This window comes from Macrobrachium rosenbergii, chromosome 1 (genome assembly GCF_040412425.1).
Source record: "Macrobrachium rosenbergii isolate ZJJX-2024 chromosome 1, ASM4041242v1, whole genome shotgun sequence".
Classification (NCBI taxonomy): Eukaryota; Metazoa; Arthropoda; class Malacostraca; order Decapoda; family Palaemonidae; genus Macrobrachium; species Macrobrachium rosenbergii.
Window position 1 is genome coordinate 60,910,964 of NC_089741.1, and position 22,500 is coordinate 60,933,463.

General features: G+C 36.5%; 1 protein-coding gene across 1 annotated transcript in view; it reads left to right on the top strand.

Annotated features, from left to right (window-relative positions):
• The window catches only part of LOC136839029 (uncharacterized), a 60,647-nt gene that overhangs the window by 3,075 nt on the left and 35,072 nt on the right, over nt 1-22,500 (top strand). The window contains exons 3-10 of the mRNA XM_067104698.1: nt 15,461-15,545; nt 15,994-16,109; nt 16,787-16,950; nt 17,781-17,868; nt 18,225-18,379; nt 18,914-19,071; nt 20,533-20,666; nt 21,727-21,958. Of these exons, the coding sequence (XP_066960799.1) occupies nt 15,461-15,545; nt 15,994-16,109; nt 16,787-16,950; nt 17,781-17,868; nt 18,225-18,379; nt 18,914-19,071; nt 20,533-20,666; nt 21,727-21,958 (1,132 nt within the window). The remainder of the gene's footprint in view (nt 1-15,460; nt 15,546-15,993; nt 16,110-16,786; nt 16,951-17,780; nt 17,869-18,224; nt 18,380-18,913; nt 19,072-20,532; nt 20,667-21,726; nt 21,959-22,500) is intronic.

Below are 22,500 nucleotides of genomic sequence, written 5' to 3' on the forward strand. Positions count from 1 at the left end.
CTCCTCATAGACATGAGTTTCAAACTGGCAGTTAAAGGAATAGATAAATATTGTCCACTAGTACATTGCAGTGTTTACAGTTCTAATAAAAATACACATTTGTCCTCCATTCCACTTCAGAGTTATATGGTCTGATAAAACAAAACAAATCCTCATTAATTGAGCACCAGATGGCTACACTACACATTAAGTAATTGTAAACCAGTGACAAAGCATCAGCAGTGATTAATGATGGTCAAAAGCAATAAAATCTGTGTGAAAGATTTGTTCCCCTTCCTGAAATCGCGGCTGCACTCATGGACAGACCCGTATATCCCAAAACCCGTGCGGCGGATGGTCTTTCAATCACTCTGACGTAGACGGGAAGACCGTGGTTAACTTGATCTAAATGACTGATATTGATGTATTATCCGGAGCCTTTTTATTTGCTAGTTTCAAAATTGTGTTTCGGGACTTCAACGGTGTGTGGGTCTTTTACTTTTACTTAATTGGGCCATGTTTTACGGGAGTTACCGTTGTTAGGGCTCACGTATAGACTACTAAGGGTGATGAATTTTTGGGGATGAAAATTATTATTATTATTATTATTATTATTATTATTATTATTATTAAAAGTACTCATAGTGGCATGAGTCTTAAAATGGAGAAACATATCCACAGTTATGTATATGTGCTCATATATTTAAAGATAAATCTGTACAAAGGCCTTTCGGGAATCTGTTCGATCCCCCTTTCAGCTCTCTGTGCAGATTTATCTTTAAATATATGTACATATACATAACTGTGGATTTGTTTCTCCATTATTATTATTATTAGTATTATTATTAAATATAAAAATATATACATATATATTTATATATACAGTATATATGTGTGTGTGTGTGGGTGTGTGTGGTAGGAGACAGAGACGGAGAGAGAGGGAGAGAGAAGTCTATTCAAAGTGCCTACGGCCCATGTGAAGGGGAAATAACTCATTGCGAAATATTAGTCTATTCAGTGTCTCTTCGATAATCAAAATGAGGGTGAAGGTTTTACACTAAAAACTTAAATATTGAATGAATTTACGAAATTCGCTTCTATCAATTATTTATTCAGTATGGTGTGCAATGAACACAATTTTTTATTAGTAAATTTACTTTCTTGTTCTTCCATGAAATAATTTTTATAACTGTCTATCGCACTGTTCATTGATTTAATATTTTTTCTTGTGTTTGGCATTTATATTTATTTTACTACGTATTGATTGTTATACTGGTAGGAAACTTTGTATGCGATAATTAAAGACACTAAGGAGTCCTTCAGACTCAGTTTTATTGACATTAATCTTCTATTGTTGTTGTCATTATATCATACTGTATCGTATTTTAAGCACATATCATTAGCACAGAATCTAACATTACTGAAAATGGTTGCACGCATAACATAAAAGTACGTGTTAAAATATCATCCCAAGGTCCATCATACCAGGAAAGATATGCACAAGAAAATAAAAACCTAAACGTGAAGCCCTTTTGGGGTGGAAGTATAAAAAGCCTCATCCCAACAACCAATGATTAGAAAATTGGGTCAGGTCAGTTCTTGAATGAGAGATTATCTTTGAGTGCCAGATAGCATTTGCAGGAGGCTAAGAATCCTGTGCAATAACCGATTATTATTCTGAAAAAAAAAATAACCCCTGTATGTGATACTCCCGAAATGCAGGTTCACGAGCCCACTGTCACTGCATCTGTAGATTCATATAGCTCCTCGTTGGACGAGTCGGTAGAGTTCTCGACGAGTACTCTGCTAGGCCCGAGTTCGAGTCTCCGGTCGGCCAATGAAGAATTAGAGGAATTTATTTCTGGTGATAGAAATTCATTTCTCGGTATAATGTGGTTCGGATTCCACAATAAGCTGTAGGTCCCGTTGCTAGGTAACCAACTGCTTCTTAGCCACGTAAAATAAGTCTAATCTTTCGGGCCAGCCCTAGGAGAGCTGTTAATCAGCTCAGTGGTCTGGTTAAACTAAGGTATACTTTTGTAGATTCATATTCGCAATTTATTACAGCAGGATGATCTAATAAGAAACATAATGAGTAACTTGAGCTCATTGAATTTGGAATATGATTCCACCGTTCTTGCACTGAGAAACCGGATTGGCTGGTCCGCTGGTATAGTGGTTAGTGTCTTGGAATTCTACTCAGATGTCGCGGGTTCGCGTCTCCCCCAGGGCGATGAAAAATCACTGGCTCTGTATCATGATCAGTTACTGCTGCAGTGTGGGGTCTGTGGTGGGAGGTTGAAGCCAACATTCTTTGGAAGCTTGAATTTCAAGTCAATGGGCCCTGTGTGCTTGTTCCATGTGAATAGGTTTCATCTACTGAAATATAATAATAACAAGAAAATATGTTTACCGTACCTTTTGAATGACTTCACTTTGAGGTTTCAAATTTTGTGGGATGACTTACCATCTCTAGGATAAGACTATGACAGTCAGTTTTAAGGTAAATCGCAGCTATGGCTCCTGGATTCTCGCAGTACAGTTGCCTTTCTGTGTCTTATTAAGACGATCAGAACAAATAAACTTTATAGGACATTTCTCAAAGAGTACTTTGTAGTATTTTGATGTGTTTGCATAATGCCATATATGTAATTAATTTTAATTTTGCCTGTAGTTCTTAAAGCTACCCTGGCATCCACATATTGCGTCATTAATTCTGTTACCCTCATTCTCACATTCACATCTCGCTCTTGCCTGTTGGCACTTTCACATATTTCACACCCATTCCCCCAACTCCCACCCCCGCCCTTTCTCTCTCTCTCTCTCTCTCTCTCTCTCTCTCTCTCTCTCTCTGTCAGATTAACCTATTGCTCTTTTGGTGTTTTTCACCACTTTTCATGTCTCTCTCTCTCTCTCTCTCTCTCTCTCTCTCTCTCTCTCTCTCTCTCTCTCTCTCTCAATACCCAGCTAGCTCCCTGTATAGGCATCAATGACTCTGTTCCCTGTCTTCCTGTTATTGAAACTACTCTTGCGTGAATCCATGAAAATTGACAGGCGGTTCTTTCATAACCTAGATTGCCTCTTTGGCCTTGGTGATCATATACTGTAATGTTGTTGACATCAAGTTAGTGTAGAATGACGCTTGAAACTTTGTGGTGTAGGTGTACGGGACAACCACAATACCAAAGAGTTCAGGTTCCTTCTTAACCTTTTTGTAATGAATGACGCAAGGATTTTTTTTTTTATATCTTGGCTCTTGACGTCGTCTGGATTAAAATTTATTTAGTTACCAATTTACTGACATTTTTAGAGCTATCAAGAATGTCATGTAATGTAGCGTACTTTCAACGTTCACTGTTTTTTTCCAATACAGTATTTAGTTTATTTTGTAATGGAAGACACATATACCCGTGAGAGAGACGTATAGATTGACGTAACAAGCCGATATATCAGTGATAATTATGTTATGAAAGGTGAAAAATAATAAATATTGTTGGTACGCCTTACAAGTGCAATTTAATTTGTTCTATCCCCCCCCCACAACCATTTCGCCAGTTTTTCTAATATGGAAAACCCGCAACAAGTGCAAAGTCTCTTGATAAACTCAACAGCTGAAGCCACGTAAAAGAATAAACAACATGCGCATTAAATTTCGCATTGAGTGGTCGGGATTTGTTAGTTTAATGTCGGTTGGTATTATTTTTAATGCATGTGACTGTTTAATTTGATCCTGTAACACTTATTGTAGAGTTGTATACGTCATTCTTGTATGTTGCCTTAGAGATTTGTCCTTGACAAAATTTATTTGTCATAAAATGGTGTAAGACAAAACCTTCTTAGCACACAAGTAATCTCTCTCTCTCTCTCTCTCTCTCTCTCTCTCTCTCTCTCTCTCTCTCTCTCTCTCTCTCTCTCTCTCTCACTACGTCCGTAGGGCCAGTAATTATATATTTACTTGTAGTTGACTTTCATATGGTGTGCTGTATATTAGAAGCACTTCATGAAGTACAGTACGAAAAAGAATTGGAATTTTGATATTGGGAAACCACAGATGATGAAACTCTTAACGTTTCAAAGTAATACTTTAATTGCGCCGAGGGAATTCCTTCGATCGGTTGGGCATTTAGTTAACTATCTTTGTCTCTCCCTCTCTCTCATTACAACCAGGAAGAAATTCTTCTTTCTCCATCATTTGCACTCAGTCGATAACAGTCTTCATGGTTTTCGTTGAAGCCTGTCAGTCTTCACAATCACTTAATATATATCTAATAATTTATTCGCTAAAAATATTACAAAATTGCTGCGTAGCTCTCCTGAGGAACATCGAATCATTGCTGTTAGTGAAATGTGGTCCCAACGCAGGAAATAATTCTGGCACATCAAATTCAATTACTAAGTCAGCGCTGATGTCACGACTAACAATGACCATTTCAAATTCGAATCGAATGGTCAGAGGGGAGGACCTCCCTTAGCCAAGACTTCTTTCCGATTAGTTGGAGTAGATCTTCGTGTAGTGAATTCTCTCTCTCTCTCTCTCTCTCTCTCTCTCTCTCTCTCTCTCTCTCTCTCTCTCTCACACACACACACACACACACACATTTATATATAAATATATATATATATATATATATATATATATATATATATATATATATATATATATATATATATATATATATATATATATAAACCATAGCAATGTAAAACGGAGGACATAAATGCCGTCTGCTGTAGAAGAAAAATGAAAAATGTTAGCTCCATTAACATGAACTGGATTACGAAAGTTACTGTTGCTTGAGCTCTTGAATGTTATGTGGAAAGCGGTTTGTTATTTTGTCGGAGCTCTGTTCGATGCTGAGGCATCTCGGCGTTTGCGAGGGGTCAGGATTATGATAATGTTTCAGTGAAGAAAAGCTTGTATGTTATCTGTGGTGAAGGCACGACTCTTTCAGACCAAAGGTTCTTAACCTTTTCAAATTGACAGTGCTCAGTTTCTCATGGCATTTCGTGTTTGTTTATAGAGTTTCTTGCAAGCTGATTTGGAGATACAGATACAGAGAGGCATCTTCTGCCATTCAGCATCTCGGGCACGTTTTGTGATGAGATGAAGTGGGTTTCTTCGTTTGAAAACCTGTAGGGATGATTCGACAGGCCATGCACTTTCAAGGACATTTTCTTTTCCTGATTAGATGGGGTGAGGTGGTTACGGGAATAGTATCATAGTTTTCTGGTACGAAGAAATGTTGAACGGAACGGAAAAATTCCGTGCTTTGTGACTTTCCAACACATTCTCAGTAACTGCCAAAGGGATTTCTTGAATACCGATAATAAATGAAATGACGTGGTTAATTTTCACTGGTGCCATGGCGATGTTTTCTTCAAAATATTTAGTGTCAAATCGTAGGCTTTTTAGTTTTATGAAAAGAAAACTATTGTGCCGGCTTTGTCTGTCCGTCCGCACTTTTTTCTGTCCCTCCTCAGATTTTAAAAACTACCGAGGCCAGAGGGCTGAAAATTGGAATATTGATCATCCACCCTCCGATCATCAATCATACCAAATTGCAGCCCTGTAGCCTCAGTAGTTTTTATTTTATTTTAGGTTAAATTTAGCCATTATCGTGCTTCTGGCAACGATATAAGATAGGCCACCACCGGACCTTGGTTAAAGTTTCATGGGCCGCGGCTCATACAGCATTATACCGAGACCACCGAAAGATAGATCTATTTTCGGTGGCTTTGATTATACGATGTACAGAAAACGCGATTGCGCCGAAGAAGCTTCGGCGCATTTTTCACTTGTTTTCTGATATACTGGTTCTGCAACATTGGAACTATCATGAGTGATTTGTTTCTTTCATAAACTTTATGAGAGACTGACTACTTGATAACTTCAGACTTAGAACATTTGTCTTTGGCTCTGTTAAAGAAGATTTTCTTCATTGCAGTTAGAATAACTTCACTAATTAGAGTTAATTTATAGTCTCTCTCTCTCTCTCTCTCTCTCTCTCTCTCTCTCTCTCTCTCTCTCTCTCAGATAGTTTTTAGGTCTGCTCGTCGCAGCAAGGCCTCGCATGCTTCTCAGAAGCATTAGACGTCATATGCCTTGGAAATTTTTCCAAAAAACCAGATGCTTTCAATGTTTTTTATGACATTTCTAACGATGTGTGCCTGCACACACACATATGTATGTTATTTATATATGAATATATAGCCTACAGTATATATAAGCATATATATATATATATATATATATATATATATATATATATATATATATATATATATATATATATATATATATATACATATTTCATAAATATACGTATATGTACAGTATGGAGCCTTATATGTAGGTATGTCGTCGATGCACCGCCCATAAATCTCAGGTTTTTGATGTTCTCGGAAGGTCCTTTCTTCGACGGTGGCCATGTACATATTTGCAAAACGGACCCCTAGTGGGGATCCCATGGCGAGCACCGTCGAAGAAAGGACCTTCCGAGAACATCAAAAACCTGAGATTTATGGGCGGCACATCGACGACATATTCGCCACAATAAAAGAAGCCGACGATGCCAGAAAACTAGCAGATGCTCTGAAAAGAAACTCGGTGCTCAACTTCACCACAGAGCACAGCCAGCAAAAGACTTTACCGTTCCCTGACGTCCTGGTAAAACAACAAGAAGGGCAGTTTGAAACGACCGTGTATACAAAAGCTACGAAGCTGGCCGTTACTTGAACTCCCGAGGAGAATGTCCGGACGCATATAAAAAAGTCTGTCATGAGTGCGTATGTCAATAGAGCCTTAATCACACACAGCACATCGTGGAGAGCCATACATAACGAACTTGACCGAATTCGCCAATTGCTGACAAACAGCTGCTGTGCAGATCAAATGATTGAAACTGCAATGAAAAAGAAAATGGACGAATTTTACCAGTCCAACACGACGATGAAAAAGGAGAGCCTGATTATTTACCATCGTCTACATTATGGGTCTGCAGACAGGAGGATTGCTGCACACTACGTGGTATAGTAAACAGAGGCGTAACCCCAAAAGCCCCTTACCACAAAATAAGCCTCAGAATTTACAGTAAGCCTAACCTTGTAGCAGCCCTAATAGTGAAGAACAGCACCGCTCCGGGGGGACAGAAGATGTGCACGAACGTAGTTTACAAATTCATTTGTCCAGAGGAGATGTGTAAATCTCACAGCCAAAACTACATCGGGCACACTACAACGACCCTTCGGAGACGTCTACTGGCTCATAGAAATCAAGGGGCCATTCATTAACATTATATAGATGTTCATGACAGGAAGCCATCTCTACAAGAGCTGATAGAAAGCACCCAGGTCGTGCACAAAGAGGATAACTATGGCCGCCTCTTAATATCCGAAGCGGTAAGCATCGTTATCCAGAAACCGACCCTGAATATCCAACAAGAGTCAGACCATATACTCCCCTCCAGCAGGAGAAGAAATGCACGAGCCAACAGGGACCAGACAGCACGCCCCAAACCACCGGGTACATCGCGCCCCTTGGAGGACACGAGAGCGCCCAGCCAAGGCCGAGTAACATGTTGCTCAAGTCGCTGAGGCCCCGCCCAACGCGAACCTCCAGCCGTTAATCAGCGTAGCCCATTTGGACACACACATGCACTCAAACTTAATATTGTACACATTTATGTATAAACAGACATTTGTTTATTTGTACCTTTACATATGCTATAAAATATTATTCTTGTACCTTTTTTTATGTATTTGTAAACCAACATGCAAGATTATATTAAATTTTAAACACATATTTAAGGAAACACTAGCGCATGGTATTATATTTTGAATATTTATTTAACCACGTTTAAACTTTCACTTTTGTTATCATACATGTTCTTTGTACACAAAACAACGCCCTGAAATGGTCAAGCTGTTAATCCCTTGACCGACCAGTACCCAAACCTCTAGGTCATTCTCCCCGCACGATGATATAACAGGTCGAAAGGCGCCGCATTGTAAGTCAGTAGTCGCTTGATAACGCCATGAAGGCGAAACAGCTGTCGCGACAAAAAACAATAAATGGAAGAAGGAAGTCTGCGTATTTTTCACCAGAAATTGACGAACGAGAATCGGAAAAAACTCCGTCGGTATGAGGATACCTGCAAGAAACTTATTGATGCCACTGAAGCAATTGCTTTTAACGAAAATTATATATATACATATATATCTATATATATATATATACAGTATATATATATATATATATATATATATATATATATTTATATATATATTGCTTTTCTGAATCACATTTATGCAATAAATGTCTTTCTTTGTCTTTTCTTAAAATACAGATTACCAAAAATCCCGATTAATGTTTTATATTCTTAGATGAAAGTCATTATCTCTTTGGAAACTACATTTCTATAAGCTAGATTTTCGGTTTATAATATTACCCAATGTAACATTCGAAAAAAAGAAGATATTTTAGATGTCTGTTGCATTGTTATAATATTCCACGACCAAATTCTAAGCAATTCGGAAACATTTATCACATTTATATTTTTGGCCGCATCAGTAATCCACAGTAACAACGAATTTGATAATATTTTGGGCAACCTAATTTTTTTAAAGTGATTTACTGTATATGGTTTCAGATCTTGTGCCTGATTCGTCTGAATTACTCAAATATATACTTTTCGTTGTGTGTTTCCAAATTGTGCACCAGATCTCGGATAGCCCTTCCAACTTCTCTTGTCGCGATTATTTGATGTTCTCAGTTTTTCCTTCATGCTTAATTTAATCAAAGCTTCTTTCGTTGTGTTTTATTGTTTTATGAAAGATATTTCTGTCATGCGTTCGTTGTTGTGTTTGGTGAATCTTGATGTTTTATTACTTACGATTTAAAAAGATGCAAAGTTATATGCATAGTTTTATGAAATTTTCACGTTATTTCTCAGCTGCGCAGTAAAGAATTTAATTCCACATTGGATATATCACGTTATATCGAATGGACTGCCCCCTTATAGATTAAATCATTCATATCCACTTGCAGTATTTCATATGACGTTAATCAAATCAGTGTAACGTGTGCAATATGTGAGCATGATATTCCACATGAAAGCTTTTCATCAAAGTATTTTGTGACAACTCTTTAATGCATATGTATTTATATGCATGCGCACACGAAAACGTGTAATTTATGCCAACTTGGAACTTGTATCCAAGGCCTCTGCATGCACGGAGATAACGAAACTCATTTGAATACTGTCTGTTGAAAGATTTCGGGGAAGTTAGCAACAGCAGGCAAAGCGTTTGTTTACACGAGACCGGAATAACCAAGTCGTCCAACTGCATCATCCTGCTCCAGTGCATCGCAGTTTGGTTTTCCCACTCGGCGTTGCTTAGGGAAATTTGATCATTCTCTTTCGTGGTACTGCTTCAGAACACCACCCCCCGTTGTCTTAGCTAGGGTCTCTGACGTATTGGTGTTTATTTTCGTATTTCTTCATCTGTTAACTGATCTGTCTTTCTTTTTTTATTTTATCTTTTTTTCTCATTTGGGCTTTGCATTCAGTGAAAGCTAGTTTTGCTAGTTGATGACCTTTCTTTCTAGGTTTATATGATTATTTGCCCATTATTCGATGTTGGTCATTCATAATCTGTACAGTATTTGCCAGTGAGTCTCCATCAACAATAAGTTACAAAAAATACCTGGTAAAACTGAAATGAAAAATTGAAAAAGAAATATAGCAAACTAAATAAAATTTCTGCCTTTTTAAAAGAGAGGGTATATATATATACATATATATATATATATATATATATATATATATATATATATATATATATATACTGTATATATCTATATATAAATATATATATATATATATATATATATATATATATATATATATATATATATATATATATATATATATATATATATATATATATATGTATATACTGTATATATATGTTATATGTAAAATAATAAAGTAACAAATATTTCGACATGCATTGAATGAATTTCGTTAACTCCAGTTTTGTTGACTCAATGGAACAACGCAGAATTGTTCCTCAAAGTAACCTCAGGGAAAGTTCGTGTTGCGCTTGACTTGATATCATCGTTTTAAGCTGTGGATAAATGGTTCTGCATTTATTTGTGTTTGACCTTGCTTACTATTGTTCTTATTCCTAAACTATTATTACTTTGTTCTGTTAGAGGGTTTTTTTTTAACTATCTGACATTTAGTTAATCTTATATGTATACAGAATTTCGTGTAAAAAGCCGGTATTATTTTTTTTACTGAGGAAAAACCCAAAATGCACATGGAGTAAAATATATATATATATATATATATATATATATATATATATATATATATATATATATATATATATATATATATATATATATATATATATATATATATATATACGAGTATATATATATATATATATATATATATATATATATATATATAATTATGTATATTTTTTCACAGCACGCCTTTTTCCTCTAACAAAGAGCAGCCTTCGGTTTTACAGTAAGTCATTAGAGATGAGTTGCTACCCCCGTGCCGTTGTTCTTGACCCCAGCAGACGGTGATGCTCATTTACAGCTGGTGGCTGGGAATGATCCACGGGCCTAGTAAACGTAATCCGATCGTGCTGCATCACTCAGGACTTCGTGGGTAGATGACTGGGTTTGCTTCCGAGTTATAACGATTGGATGTGCATTTAAAATGGTTCGCAGTAATTGATCATTAAAAGTATTGTATGTTCAGCAGGTAAATACTGAGTCAAAGTTGAACTCTTTTTTTTTTTATAGAAACTGGATATTATAAAAATATGAAATACAAACACCAAGTAACCTGACGGTATTTTCTGCTACAATAAGTCTCATGACTATTGCTAGTCCAAGCTTTTCTGCCATTCGAGATTGTTCTGCACGCTTCTGTACGCGCGTGCATCGTTGATTTAGACTCGGTTTTAATACCAAAAACGTCTCTCTGAAATAGAGATCAAATAAAACAACCCTCATGTCCTACCGATGTCAAAGATGTCCTTGCAATCATAACTCCAGATGTTCCAAGTACAGTACAAAACATTATTGGCCTGTTAACCGAGTCAAGTTCATTAGAATTAAAGCATGGTGACGCGCGAATGCGATTCGTTACAGTAGAATAAATCACTTGCAACCTATCACCCGTGACGTCTTGTAAAGCCGCTGAAATACCCACATGATGTCTTACAATTGGGCATGTCCGTTCGTTTGTACAAGTGAGCACAAAGCTTTCTTAGGTTTTATGTTTTCCGCGTTCATCGACAAGTGTATTTGGTCTGGCTGCAGAATGTTACTACTGTTTGCTGTTATGTTACAATCTGTCGGTCTTTTATTTTTCTCGACACCAATCCTTTCATTAACAGCACACTCCCTTAGGCGAATTTTTTTTTTATATAGTGATGAAATGTAGTACTTATTTTTTAGTTGGAAATCTACACAAACTGGGCATAAGTCTTTTGAGTGAGCATCACTGCAGAGTGAAGTGGAAAGCTACAGATAATGAGAGAACTCGATGCTATGGTATTGTCAGGGGAAGGGGCAAGGGAAGTTGTCAGAAACCATTTAAATTTATTTTCGATGGTAATGGGAAGGTAATTGTATTTTCACGATTAAGTTTCTGTTCTCAACCAAACTTGCTGTAGATAAACAGTGTAATGTTATTTTGTTTGTGAGTTTGTATGTATGTATGTGTGTGTGTGTGTGTGTGACACGCACATACAGAGAAAGGGAGAGAGGGTTGTGGTAGTCCCACTCACAGAGACAATATAAAAGAATCGAGTGAACCGGTTGATTACCCAGTCAGTGTGGTTATTCTTCCCCTTTAAGTCTGCTGATCGGTGTCCATAATCCTCAACAGGCGTCTTGTACTGTTAAACACTCTTTGCCTCAGGACAAGGGTCAGTGCTGGCATAAAGCCGACGTAATCTAATCCAGTCAACCACCCTGATGAACGCAGGCACAGGGTGTTCATCCACAATTCAGCTTAATGTTGAAAACGCACGTATAAATAACTTACCTTGTCTTTAATACTCCCAAATGTTGCAGATAATTTGGTAACAGAAAGGTAAACAAGAGAATATTTCAATACAAAGGAAGTGTTGTTAGTAATCATTTCTATATATATCGTGAGGCGAAAATAAGCAAACGAGTGAATGGTATGACCAGGTTCTCTCTCTCTCTCTCTCTCTCTCTCTCTCTCTCTCTCTCTCTCTCTCGTTATAGTGATAAAATAAAGGCTGAAGCTGTATGTTATGTAAGCACTTATTTTTATCTTGTATGTTGTCTCCTTTATTTCTTTGATCGGGTCTCATGTCTACGTGGTACTCTAACAAACGAAATTATTGGAATTTTGAATGAGCCATCTTAAGTATAAATGAAAACTTGCTGACACTCTTCACAAATGTAGAATACTAATGGCTGATACTGAAATTGCAGGGAAAATACCCAGGTGATCAGTGTGAGCAGTTACAAGGATTTATCTCTGGCAGTATATATCGGAAAGAAATTAGGTCTAGGAATACTGTTTCCTTATTCGCCAGATATGGGTTCTCGCATATTTGCCTTATATTCCATCAAGGTGCATAATTGTTATTCAAGAACAGGGTAGGTTATCTAGTTCAACATAAAAAAAAATAGTAGATAACAGTAGTTGTAGCTTTAAAATTTTTTGATTTGCCTAAAATAGTTAATTACCTTCTTAGCCTCCGAATAAAGTATTTTGCACTAGCACTGTTGTTTGTACTGGCCGTAGAACAAAATGTGAAGAAACTACTAGGCCAACGATCCTGACAGGTGGTTTTAGCCTCTTCAGGCCCCACAGTAGTCTTTCCCTGTCTGGTAAATATTAAATGTAAATCAAAGATGTTGATAAAATGTTTTGAACATCTTGTCTAGATCATGAGTAGCGAAAGAGTTAGCTTGGGCGAACTCCCTGCTAGTGCAAGGGTACTCAGTTTAGGATAGGTCTTGGTAGATGGTAGGAATTTAGGATCAGTTATGGCAGATAAAAAAAATATATATTGGTAAAGCCCCACTCACACCCCTCTCTCGAAATGGACCGTTAAGTGAAATGTAAATTGCTGAAAATCCGTATAACGTGGACTCTTAGGAAGCGTCAGTAGTGTCGTGTATGTTTATTGATTAAAGTAGTTTATCATGGATGCGCAGAAGAAAATGGGCAGGTATGAAAAGCATTCGCAAAAAGAATGACGTTCTTGATTTTTTTTATGGGTAACTATGATTATAGTTGTTACTCGTTGATAACTACTTAGTGTATTTCTGTTAGCAATAATAGCATTAGCGTTGTTTTTAAAAGTTGAATTGTATTCAGGAGATGAATTACAAAGGAGATTCATGAAATAAATTCCTGGAATATGATATCCTTTAGAGTGCAAAATCTATGGCAAGCAAATTACAAAATTTAGTAAAACTTCCAGTCCGGTCCATGCCTTGCTTAATGACATAAATTCATCAAAATCCTAGCTCGGCTAAACACATATAGCTATTTCGTTGAAAACAATGGTTTCATGAAATTTCTCTTTATTTGTTTATTTATTTATATGGAACCATTAGTGACATTCAGCAGATCCAAGTACATCGGCCCTACGCAAAGAATTGTTAATTTTTTGTTTTTTTATTCCCAGATACTTTTAAATTCGAATCGGAGAATGAAATAAAGTTATTCCTCCCTCCACGCCAGAATTCGAAGCGGGCTCTAGGGAGAGAGCTATTAAATTATCAATAAGAATATGAATAGACTTCAACTTTAGCATACTCCGCACTATATATACTTCGAATCGAATATATTTAACTAAAATTATAAACATACGCATTCTCACTTCAGTGATGTCATGTTAAACGTGTAGTTTTTGCTCTTTTGCCAAACTGTTTAGAATCTACTGATATTTTCTCGCACATCTACTTAAACACAACGGTCCTATGCAATATCTTTTTAGTATCTTGATCCCAGGGTTGAAGAGAGAGAGAGAGAGAGGTTCCAGATACGATTATTCATATGGTATTCATTAGATGCGCCCTTGTTATACCGAAATAAGTTTAAGTAATTTCAAGAAAAGCCCTACGGAAGCGAAATTTTTTGATAATGTGTAATGTAAACGTGCCATTCTGCAGCTCCTGTCCGTTGTGTCCTTCATTTACGTTTTTATTGACTGATTTGAGACCATATGGAAATTTATATCTGTGTGCTGAAGTTACTTTATGCTGGGAGGATGTCCATAAATTAAGGAGTGATTTTTGCAGGATAATTCTGACAACCTTTGAAATCACAAGAAATTGTTCTTGAGTTAATCTCGACGATTTATGTGCCCAGTATGTGGGATCGGTCAGTTCTGTAATTTCTCCGTATGGCGATGGAGCGTGGTTCCGTGTTATTAATGGCTGTGGATGTAATTTTAGAGAGTCTTGGTAGTCTGACTGATAGAAATGAGTTTGAGAGTTTCGTTATTCTATGGCGAACGTGTAAATGTACAGCGTTAGCCACCTCTTCATTCATTTTGCCGAGGTTGTTTGTTTATGTCCCTCATAACGAAGGATGACGTCAGGTTCAGACGGTTGAGGTTTCTGAAAACCTCATTTCTGTAGGGGTCCTCCTCTCATGATTATTTTCTGAACGACCGATTTCGAGCTTGCTAATCCTCACAGAGTAATTGTGGTATATGGCGGCTTTTGTTTTGCAAGGCTTAAGCTTTGAAAACCTGCGTTGATTGCGTGACAGGGTAAATAAAACCTTCATTATTTCCCAATTTGAGAGATGTTAAGGTCAAGAATATTCACTTTTACAAGTTCAGAGGTTATACAAGACAACGAGGACCATCTTTCGAAAACCTTTTATTTCTTGTATGAATTTTGAAACAATGCAAGTACAGCTTCTGTGTACTATCCCATTCTCTAGAAATTCTACAACTGAATACGACAAAGTAGGTAATATGTGTAAATCTACTGAAAAGATGAATAACTTTATGGTATCGAAAACATATTTTTTTTAATTTGTTATTGTAGTACAGTAATTTCATGGGATAAATGCAAATCCACTTAACCTAGAATTTTAATTTCGCCACCTGCTGGAATATGACATATACTGATGAGTTCTTCAACGCGTCATTTTGAAGTACTTAGATATTCAGGAATGAACTTGAGTATTCGTCAGAAATGCCGCTTATTACTCATAATTTTTGTTCTAAAAGTGAATAAAACAGAGAACTATTAAGTTTTATAATAATTGCTTTTATGACAGTTTTGTTTACGGATGTATATTTTCATATACACGTTGATGCAGCCACTTATTAGAGAAATTATTCTAATATTTTATGAAGTACCGTTTTTTATAGCTTAAGAATGTCTGTCCAGGTATGAGGATTTTTTCCCATAACTTGCATTTGCTTCTTTTCCTTCCGTTCGCAGGAATATGCGTTGGATCAGATGTCGATTGCCTCGAGTTAAGACAAACCAGTGGAGGGATCATCAACTGCGTTTCGACGAGGGATAGGTAATATTTTTAACCCCCTCATGCATAAGTAGATAACGATAGGGAAAAATCGTGTACAAGGAGCGGCTGAGTGTTAAATAAAAATTTAATTATTCGTAATTACTTTTTGAAGTTGTTAATGTATTGTGTCATTTGACTCGTTGTATATAGGTTAGACTTAACTTTATGTCATTTACCAAGGCATCACTGCTCTAACTATTGAAGTTCAGCCTCTCAAGGTGTTGCCTCTGTAAAGCAGAAGTAACACACCGAGTCCTGGGAAGTTTCCTTACTTATCCGATTATTCGGAGAATAATAAACTGGTCCTGGTCTCCTGAGAGTTTTCCGACGCATCTTGAGCTTTTTTTGCTGGAATTTAGCCTATGTTTAAACAAAGGCGAAACCTGTTGTATTTGTAGTGGTGACTTGAAAATGTGGTGAAATTAACGTGTAGTCTTACTTCTTCCAGGGTTGATTGCTTGAAGAAACTTGAGAATGGCGAAGCTGATTTTGGTTATTTTGATGCTGAGGACCAGAAAATGGCTGCCCTCTCCAAAACTGTATTTGAAGCTCCGTTGGAATTCAGTAAGTATTTCATAACCAAGTAGAGTAATTACTAGAAAACATAATATAACAAATTGAAGAACTCGAAGAATAGGGGGAGGCAGTTAAACATCTTGTATGGTTAGCACAGCAATGTCAATATGCAGCAGTTAGAGAGTTACGTAAAAGTATCGTCCCGAGTCGAATTACTTTTATTATAGACTCCAAATAGTATGTTTTAAAGTGGTCCCTTATACCCAATTTTGCTGATTTTTCATTGCATTACCTTCGAAACATGAAATGGTTTATAACTTGGAATTTAAACAGCCAAGAAAAAAATAAATCATGGTTTTTCATGTAACCTGTGAACGTTTCAAAAGGGCTGTTTAAGCTTTCCACATTATTTAGGTAATAGTGAATGTCATGGTAATCAAGTTCCATTTTAGGCAACTGCGAATGCCACAGTGTTAACAGTTACTTTTTTATTTTTTTTAGACCGCTCACATTTGCGTTCTTGGAAATTTCTATTTGATCTTGATAATTTTAGCGTCACGTTTACTTGGTTTCATTTAAAGCACAGATCTAATTAAAAAAAAAATATTTTGTTATTTTCGTTAAGGTTTTCGAAAACAAAAAATCTGAAAACCGTCAACCTTCACTTGTAAAAGCATTGCAGTCTTAATTATACCATCTGTCGTAACCTTCATCTGTTGATCCAGCGACGGGGAAAGAAATACGAGCAGTTTACCTCCTTGTGCACAACGCCTCCAACACACAACCGAAGACCTTGTGTCACCCTGGATTCAACAGACAGAAGTTCTTTCCCAGAGCTTTGTACTCCCCAACAACTCTGGAGACCAATTACCCTACAGGTGACATACAGGTATGACGTACAGGTGACTGTGAAGCAGTCCACTGAATTGAATTGCATGTTTTTCAGCATACTGCTATTCTTGCCTCTTCAGAAGTTCTATGAAATGCAGTTCTGTTATTCAAGGAAAGGGAAAATGAGTGGATATTATTGACATCATATAGAAATCAACGGCATAATTTCAGTTATTTTACTTCGCTAATCTCACGGTTTTTAGTATAGTTATGCACATGGCAACTTACTTAAATAATTAAAATGTAACTAAAGATATTATTGCAACAGCAATATCAAATATTTGATTGTTAACATCGCCTCTTAACTAGTGTTGGAACACTTATGCCTGTCAGTGTAGTTCAGCCCATTCTTTCCTACTGTTGTGGCCATTCTCAGGAAAAACCTAGAAGTTATCTAGAAAAATGGATTAGTCAGCCAATCAAGATACCTCATTGAAAAAATACAGAAGGCAACAGTTGTGTGTATATTTTTCGTATAAGATTTCATATGATCTTAGGAGGTGTGTGATTCTTTTATCCCTTGTCCTTAGAAGAAATTTTGTCAAAAGTAATTTGCAAACAGTTATATAAGTCGATGAGTTAGTTTGCATTTTATATTGATTCACATATGCAAATTCATATTATGAATGGAACGCAATAAACTTCTTCCACGGTCTCTCCAAAATTACAGAATTGTGTTCTGTTAATTCAGTTAGTCCAGGAAGGAAAGTAGTGGAAGAACGCAATAGTAGTAAAAATGCTTACTATTATTGTGTATAGTAAAAATAATGGTAAAAGTTATTAGCATGATTGTTATTTGCTTTCGTAATCTTTATATTTCTCACCCAGAGTCTCATCATTGCGTTGAGTGAAGCGTGGGAGAGTGCTTGCATTCCAGGAACCTGGTCTCCTGATCCGATTACAGATCGTCAGCTCAGTAAGTTTTTTTTGTGTGCCTTGTTTCTTGTTTCCTTTTATAATGGCAGTTTATTTCCATACTTCATGATCTGGAAGTAACTTTCATATTTTAATATGAAAACCCTTCCTGAGGAACGTAGACAAAAGAAATATATTTTCACGTCATATATATATTCTTCAACAGTCGTCTAAGATGAATTAATTCACTCTGCATCTGCGATAGGGTATAAGCATAGAATATCACAATTTTATATTAGTAATTGCCTACAGTGCATTTCCTGTTAATGTACACATATATAAAAATGCATGACACAAATTCCTGCAGTTTGCACAAAAAACAACCAAATTTCAAGGTTCCCAATATTTCTGCTGCAGAACGAGATCACCCTCAACTGTGTAGCTTATGCGTAAGGAAAAGCTGTGACCTGGAAGACCCTTATGCTGGATCGGGCGCCCTTCAGTGCCTTCTTGATCACACAGCCGATGCCGCTTTCGTCTCAGACTTGGACTTCAAGGTAGCAAGGGCCAAGGTGAGCGCGTTGCCCTGGCTGATGCTGTTTAGCGGATATTTGTTATGATCATTTTGTAAATCTCATTATCTAATCAATTCTTATCTTCCTAATTCCTTTATTGTTGTTGGTGTTCTCTTCTCCGTCAACTTGATGTAGAACTTGTATGTGTTATGTAATGAGACATAGGCTTACTTTCGGTCTTGAACTGTATATTTACTCTCCTTTCTTGTATAACATTTTTGGCTGTTTCTCTCATATCGTGCGTTTAGAAATTTTTGAAGATGGATAAGTATAAAGGAGGACCAATAAGAAAACTTATTACTATAACATTAAGGAATGCTTAATAATATCTTTTAAAATACTGTACTTTAGATTCTGATATATTCTGTATGTTTCCTTCCATTCGACCATGATTTCAAATGATTTGTACCCCTGGTGGACTGAACTCTTCCTTAATGTATCAATTTATTTCGGTTTGGAAACTCAGGACAGTAAAATTCTGCACGAAAATATCTTTATTTCTTACGGGCTGTGCTATTTGTCGTTTTGCAGAATCCAGCTGTGGAGAACCTGTTTCACTTCTGCAGGAATGAGGAAAACCCTATCGTTCCCCTCGGAGGTAAAACTAAAGATGACGGAGAACCATGTGACTGGGGTCAAAGACCACTGCCAGTCCTTCTGACTCCTACCTGCTCTGATGCCGATTGCAAGTAGGTTGATCTTGTATCTGTCTCTGAATAGAATGGTTGCAGAACAATAGCAACGCAGCTACTGATCAACTCCATTAATACGTATGGCTTCACTGCCTGCATGGGTTTCCTACTGAGAATGATAGTTCTGGATCACTTTATTATTTTGTGATTTTTCCCTTAGGCTATATGGAAATTTCCCGTTCTTAAATGAATCAGAGTGTTCTAAACTGATAATTATATATGCTACGATCCCTTCTTTGCACAGTTAATGAGTAGAATTCATTTATATTGATTGACTGTTAGTCATAAATCTGTGCTGCGTATAGATAATTAGATACATATCCCCTTCATGGGTGTTTTTGTGTACACGATTTGATATTTCGTGGAACGAAAGATGCATTTAGATGTTGCCTGTACATCAGAATAATATCAGAACTGTCTTATTTTATCACTTCACTTTGCTGCTGCGAATTAAGTCACCCCTTTCTTCCTTTTAACTCATCGTTTTACACTTACGAGTTGTTGCATAAAGTGAATCATTGTGTTATTTTCCATGACAGTCATTAATTTGTTTCCGGTAATTTCACGTGCACGGTGAAATTTCAGTTTCTTTCACCTCGTAAGGAAGTGATGGAAGTGTCATGTGATGTATTAAATACAAAGTACCCCTCTTGCCACAAAATACTTCTTAATCAGTTGGCAGTAACCGTAGAGTTGGGGAAATGGCAATGTATGCATATTCCTTGTCATCTCAGGTTTTTTTTTTTTTGGGGGCTTTTTTGAATGGCTATTTTTTATATTTTACAGATAAGGTAAACTTCACCATTCCTTTTCTGGATAACATTTAGCCTTTGTTTTTCAGATGACATGACATTCAACATTCATTTTCCAGATAATATAGCATTCAACATTGCTTTTTCAGGTCACACAACATTAAGTATTTCTTTTCCAGATTGCAAAACACAACATTCAACGTTTCTTCTCCAGGGGACATAACATTCAACATTGTTTTTCCAAATCACATAACATTAAATATTTCCTTTCCATATTACACAGCATAACAGTCAACTTTTCTCTTCTGAAGAACATAGCATTCAACATTGCTTTTCCAGATCACATAGCATTTACCATTGTTTTCCAGATCACGTATCATTTACCATTGTTTTACAGATCACAAAGCATTTGCCATTGCTTTTCCAGATCACATAACATTAAATATTTCTTTTCCATATTACACAACAGAACAGTCAACATTTCTCTTCTGGAAAACATAGCATTCAACATTGCTTTTCTAGATCACGTAGCATTTACTATTGTTTTCCAGATCACAAAACATTTACCATTGTGTTTCCAGATCACACAATATTAAACATTGCTTTTCCAGATCACAAATCATTTACCATTGCTTTTCCAGATCACATAATATTAAACACTGCTTTTCCAGATTGCACAACATAACATTCAGCATTTCTTCTCTAGGGTCAGGAAGAAATTTTGGGTGAATTCCTTGACCTCTCATGCTGCAGCCTTGAAGGACGTGCTCGACCTTCCCCGCAGCTCAACAATGGATGTAAGAAGGAATCCCAGCACTTATCTGGATCTTACCGGAGATTGTGAGTATTTTCGTTTTGCGTTAAGATCTAAGAGAGCAAAAATGGCATGAACAAGGAGCTGAACCACAAAATAAAGTTACTTTTCTCTGCATTGTGGAACTTGCAAAACTATTGCAGAGAAAGCCAGTTATTTCACGTTTATTACGGCGAGAAGAAAAAAGAATGCAGTCAAGGCCTTGTTTAGATATTCGAGAAACTTTTTCATTGGTAGCTTTCTGTGGTGCTCGTGATGGAAGAGCCTTCGTAAGCACTCTTTCAAATAAACAAAAATCCAACTGTCCTCAGTACTGTACCACGAATTTCTCTTTCATCAGTAAAAAGCAGAGCAGTTATATATGTATGTATATATATATATATATATATATATATATATATATATATATATATATATATATATATATATATATATATACACAGTCATGAAGCTTATATATATATATACGTTTGTATGCTTATGCGTGCGCGAGCGTGCAAAGGCTGTAGGCTTTAGAGACAGCTATGATTAGCTATATTTTACCAGCTTTTCTTAAGCCACAGATACTGTGTGATTTCAGGTCATAAAAAGCAAGATCATTAAAAGCTGCTATACGCGTGCTTGCAAAGCCTCATAAGAAAATGGTTCGGATGTTGTATTTATGGCGAATATAGAAGAAAAAGTATTATGAAGTTTTGATGTATAATTTATTTTCATTTTAAGACGGAAATTAGAAAAAAATAATGACTGGAAAAATCTTGTGGCTGTTCCATGCAAGGTGTGAACTGAAGAGTCGTTCCTTTTTTTAAATATTTTTTTCATTATTTCTCATCCAGATGAATTATTTTTTATTGGATGTACAGATACATATAATATTGAGTGAACGTAATTTGCATCTTAATACAGGCATGCATGAGTTTCAGTACAGTATCTATTAAAATGCTGTAACCACACGTTCCCATTGCTCCTTCATGAATAGCTATGCCAGGAGATAGGTCATAACCTGAAACATGCCGTTAATTCTATAGCACCTAAGGTAAAATTAAAGAACACTATGCGAGAAAGGTTCCTCTTTCACTTTGGCAGTTAACCCCAAGAGCTACACTCCCAAGGCGCACGTCACCTTCTGCGTCCAGACAAAAGACGAAGAGGAGAAGTGCCAGGACCTGGTCAGGGCTCTGTCGGCGTTCACGGCCAGTGGCAGCGTAGGAATTAAGTGCCTCCTCGCTGAGGACACCTTCAAGATTTTCTCAAATATCTACTTTGGCTTTGCTGACGTCATCACCTTGGATGGTTCGGACGTTTATCAGGTTTCACAGTATGTGGCTTTTCATTTTCCGTATTCGAGTGAGGGTTCAAGAAATCCTGAAGTCTATAAATGATTAAATTTGTGCTTATTAGCAAAGCATTATGCTTGAGCGAGAGAGAGAGAGAGAGAGAGAGAGAGAGAGAGAGAGAGAGAGAGAAACGTATACCTTTAATTTTATCAGAACTTCATATATATGCTTTGTGGGACTTAGGCAAATATTGCTAATGCGACAACAGAGAGTACGGAGACCACAAATTTTTAGAAAGAATTGGCAATTTGTTTACCTTCATGTGGATTTATGTGCAATAAATCATTCCCTCGGCATTGTCATTTTATTAATGATGCTGTTAATTGGTATGATTATTAGGTTTTCTTTTATTTCTAATGTTTGAAAGAAAGTTCCATCATTTGGTGTATAACAACTTTAGAAATTGCAAATGTGATTATAATGCACCATAGTCTTGGTAACAAAAATACAGATATGATGTTAGAAATGGTGTTGTTAAAACATATTATTATTGCACTATTTTTAATTGCATTCTCTTTAACAG